This window comes from Montipora foliosa, chromosome 1 (assembly GCF_036669935.1).
Source record: "Montipora foliosa isolate CH-2021 chromosome 1, ASM3666993v2, whole genome shotgun sequence".
NCBI lineage: Eukaryota > Metazoa > Cnidaria > Anthozoa > Scleractinia > Acroporidae > Montipora > Montipora foliosa.
This window is the reverse complement of record NC_090869.1, coordinates 70,657,423-70,661,877: the sequence shown is the minus strand read 5'-3', so window position 1 is coordinate 70,661,877 and position 4,455 is coordinate 70,657,423. Positions and strand designations below refer to the sequence as shown.

Here is a 4,455-nt window from a genome sequence, read left to right as displayed (position 1 = left end):
ATGGGCAAGGTATTTAGCTAATATGTCACAACAGAGTACATGGGCTGAAGCACTTGTAATACCAGCAGTTGCCGATGCATTCCATTTGGAAAAAGAGGCTACTTATTTTGATGTACTTTACGTGCATTAAATTAGAGACTAGCAGTTCCACATTGGAAAGCAAGTACTGTCCAGAAACCTTACCTACAGCATTGAGTGGAATGCAATGACAAAGGTCTGTAAGCTCATATGGGAAGGAAAAAACTTCTTGAATACATGCAAATTTTCCCAGTAATCTTCTCACCACGTGACAAACACAAACTTGTGTGTGTCTGTGGGGGGGGGAAGGGGGTACAGTCCACTACGACTTTAGACTCCTTTGCCTATACCACACCGTGTTGACCTGCCACTTTGCCAAGCTAGCTATTCTGGACATATGTCTTTGTAATATGTACAAAGCCTACACCAAATGAGATGAGAGCGACTGCACACTATGAACACAGCTTGTTTTAATAGCCTTTAAAATTGACCAATAATTGGAAGTTCACCAACATGTTACATCTCTAGATTACCTAATCCACGACTTTAGCCATGGGTTCCCTTTGATTTTTTGGTTCATCGCAACTCAGGAATAAAAATAGTTTGTGTGCACTTTCCATGGAGTAATCTCTATGTATGTGGCAGCCCAAAGGGATGAATTTTTGTACTTTTACAAGCAGTAAAATAATTATGTATAAATTTTATACTACATGTAGTTACAACAATTGCTAAGAATAAATGTCTATTAATTAAATATATACCCGTAATTAAATGCTAAAAATCCCAAAAGTTGTATGTAAAGTTCCTTAATTAATTAATTTTGTAATACCGTACTTTAAAAGTTGCTGCACACATCATACATGTACCTTATCTTAAACTTGGGCCGCATGTGCTTGCAAAGATATGTACATGTAACCACACAAGAAAAATACAGAAAATTAATGACCCACTTCATGAAAATCTCACCTTATGAAGGCATTGTACCACTGAACAATGTCACAGTCAACAAGATGGTTTGAGGTCAAATCCTGTTGTAAATGAGCAAAGATACAATGTAATGCAAGTACAACTTCAAATAATAATAATTCAAGTGAAACACCAAACAAATATTGCTCCAATTTACCACATTCACTACTCAGGCGCCCCAGGACGACCCAGTTGATGAGTTACAGTAGATAAGATTATTGCAACCTGGCAATTCTTTTGCTTATCTGACCCTGGGAAATGCGACTGACAGTCTTGATCGCAGAGTAGGAACGTTTCATGTTCTGGAGAGGAGGAACAGCACCAAATCTCTTAAGGACATTCGCGCCCAAAACGCTCCCACGTACAGAGTTTTTTTAAATTTGCCACGCAGAAAGGTAATGATCTACTTTTGCGAAAAAGGCAAAAAAAATGGGGGGTCACCGTGCTCGCTTTCGAGATCATGAGGTGCACTTTTAGAAGCTTGCATTATTTTAAGACAATCTTAGCTTACAACTGTCAGCAATAAAAAAGCTACATTAGCGAAATTTAGATCAGGTAAACGTAGTTAATTAAACATAACTAATACAACTAAACAAACTTTTGCAGCTGATGTATTTTTCTGAGGTGAAATAGACCTTGAAAAATGATACATATTAGTCTAAGAAAGAAAACTTTGGTCGTACAAGAGCATAAAAAGCAAAATATTTGTAACTTCTCACATACAGATTTTTTTTTGTTTTTTGTTAAAATGGAAGCGCTCTACGGAAAGAAAAATGGGGGTCGCCGAGCATTCAAGAGAGTAAAATCGCTGCAAAGTTCTCAAAGCGATTGTCTATTCGCAATGTCACCCCATTGCGTGACATTTCCGAGAAGACCTGGGTCCACAGCTATCCCATGATGTCACATGCTTTCAGGTTTCATTCTTATGGAAAATGTTTGCGCCCTTAGGATCGTGTTTACCTTTGTGGTCTGCGATGCATGACGTGTGCGTGACATGCGTGCAAAAAATGTGCAGTGGCAATGGGCGCGAATGTCCTTAAGATAAGCAATCTTATGAACAGAACAAATGCACTGATTGTACAACCTCAGTGGATTTTCCCTCCCAGCCCCAGAGAGAGGGATAGAAAAATTAATGTCATCTTACTACTCACTTTCAATATATTAATGGAATACCGGTATTTGCACCAACATAACTTTTCCGTCTTGAAGACATGCAACAGAAAACTAGACTGTCTGATTTACATGTATTCGATGTTGATTATAAAAATGGTCAAACCAAGCTTGAACATGAAATCAGACTCTATCCATACAAGACTATTTGTTTAATCAGAACATACTTAATATGCATACATGTTAGGTACAACACTATATGTTAATCATTTCCATCACCTCACACTGTATAAATTAGTCAATTTAAAGACTTGAGTGAATTTGTTCTCAACGTAACATAATCCCCAAAAGTGGGCTATCATAGAGCTTAACACCTCAATCACCCAAAGGGCAAAATTTTGCAGCAAAGTCCTCATTAATTCCTCACACCCCCCTCATCTTTTTAAGCAATCGAAAGCTTTGTAATTGTATGTAGTATGTAATTCAAAATACACCTGTAGTAACAAATCCAAGGCCAGGACTTTGTAGCATTAACAGCTGCAGCTTTTTTTTTTTTTTGCTCCATTAGTGAGTTTATTTGACATTTGAAAAGCTCTATAGTCCGTGTGACATTGAATTTACGATCGATGGATATAAAGCCGATGAAACATGGTTCAACATCTTGCAACATTTACATGTAATTGTTTCTCAGCAAATGTTAAACAATGTTGCACAAACGTGTTGAACGGAATAGAGCTGGTCTCTATTCTCGTTCAACATCGTTCAACAACATTCAACGTGTTGAATGGCATATTTCAACATTCAACATGACACGACACACTGTTCAACATTTGTGCGTGTATCATCGGCTTTATAACGCTTTGTCACAATCGAAAGGAATTGGAACACATTCGTAAGTGAAATAATCAAACCACGATTTGGGAGGGATACTGCACTTACCAGAAGTGTTTCTTTCTTGAATGATTTCGCAGTTTTAACAAACTTATTTTGCAGCAAAAATGAGTAGATGTGCGGGTATATCTCGCTCGGTACGGCCGCCATTTTTTCCACACGTGTTCAGAACTTCCTTTGCTTGAATGGTCAACCTCGTTCCCAGGGTCTTCTCGGCTTTCAATATGGCGGCGGGTCGGGAGAAGACCCTGGCACACAGCAGATCACGTGATCAAATTCTTGATGCTTAGCTTGATATGGATTATGGGAAACGGTCACATATTTTTGAAAAGATAGCCCAAGTTTATAGACGTAGGACTCGAACCTGGGAATGTTCATTATCAACCCGTCACCTAACCAAGACCTAACCACTTGACCACCACACCGCTAGCTGCTTAGGGACAATATTTTACACGCCTATTTGATAATGTTGTATCATCACTCGGCAGCGAAACTCTAACGACAAAACTCTACGACAAAGCTAAACATTTTAAAATCAAAGTACATGCTTAAATTATTAATCTAGCTTAGGCGGTTAGGCCTAATAATTTTTCAGCAGCGATATTCTATGAGAGACTTAAATAAATGTGTTTTAGAGAGTGCGGTGTTTTGATCTTCAGTGGTGAAAAGGAAAGAAGCGGTTCCTATAGAATAGAAGCTCCGTGTTCAAATCCACTCAACGGATATGATTTTTTATTTCCTTATTTTCTCTGTTACCACAAGTCCTGGGACACAGTGTCCTAATTTAACGATAATAGTAACTTCAATGCAAATCAGGAATTAACGATAATCGTTAATTTAGAGAGGAGATCATGTCATCTTCAGAAGTGACGGTTGAGTAAATTCAAATATGATAGATATATAATTAAGAAAACTGGTAACTAGAGACAATAAGTTAAATAGATAGCAGTGAAAACTGACCGTTTAATAAAGCCACAGTTTTTCACTGCCAACTTTTTCGTTAGAACGCTGGTTTAAGGTCACGTATTAATACCGTTTTTCCCGGCGTTAAGAATTTAGAATTTGCTCCTCCACAGAGACTGTTAAAGAGGGTAAGTTTTTGTCGCATGTGGCTACAAGAGAGAGGGGATACTTTTAGAATGCGGAAAACTCGCTCTCTAAGTCAAGTGGAGAGCCCGCAACCTAGAAAAGAAACACTACCAACCGCATACCTCTGGTAACGACGTACAACCCACGCGCCACATTTATTGCTGAAATAGCGAAGAGAAACTGGCATTTCCTTCGACAAAAAGAAGGATTGGCCTGCAGTTTCAAGAACCACCCTTGATCGTATACATGCAACCGAAAAGTCTCCGAGGCAGAAGCTGCCAAAATCACTGAAGGGTATATCAACTAAGTGGTGCCTATGCCGAGTCCCTGGGACAAACGCCGAGGAATGGAAATCCATAATAAGCCTAATGGATTGTGTTG

At 38.7% G+C, this 4,455-nt stretch overlaps 1 protein-coding gene across 2 annotated transcripts in view; it reads right to left on the bottom strand.

The window, feature by feature from the left end:
- LOC138007544 (uncharacterized) overlaps positions 1 to 3,174 on the bottom strand; it is a 19,987-nt gene extending 16,813 nt beyond the window's left edge. For both annotated transcript variants that reach the window (XM_068854523.1, XM_068854531.1), the window contains exons 1-2: positions 3,034 to 3,174; positions 985 to 1,046 (exon numbers count right to left, since the gene is read on the bottom strand). In XM_068854523.1, the coding sequence (XP_068710624.1) occupies positions 985 to 1,046; positions 3,034 to 3,135 (164 nt within the window). In that variant the 5' untranslated portion in view covers positions 3,136 to 3,174. The remainder of the gene's footprint in view (positions 1 to 984; positions 1,047 to 3,033) is intronic.
- Between the last annotated feature and the right edge of the window lie 1,281 nt (positions 3,175 to 4,455).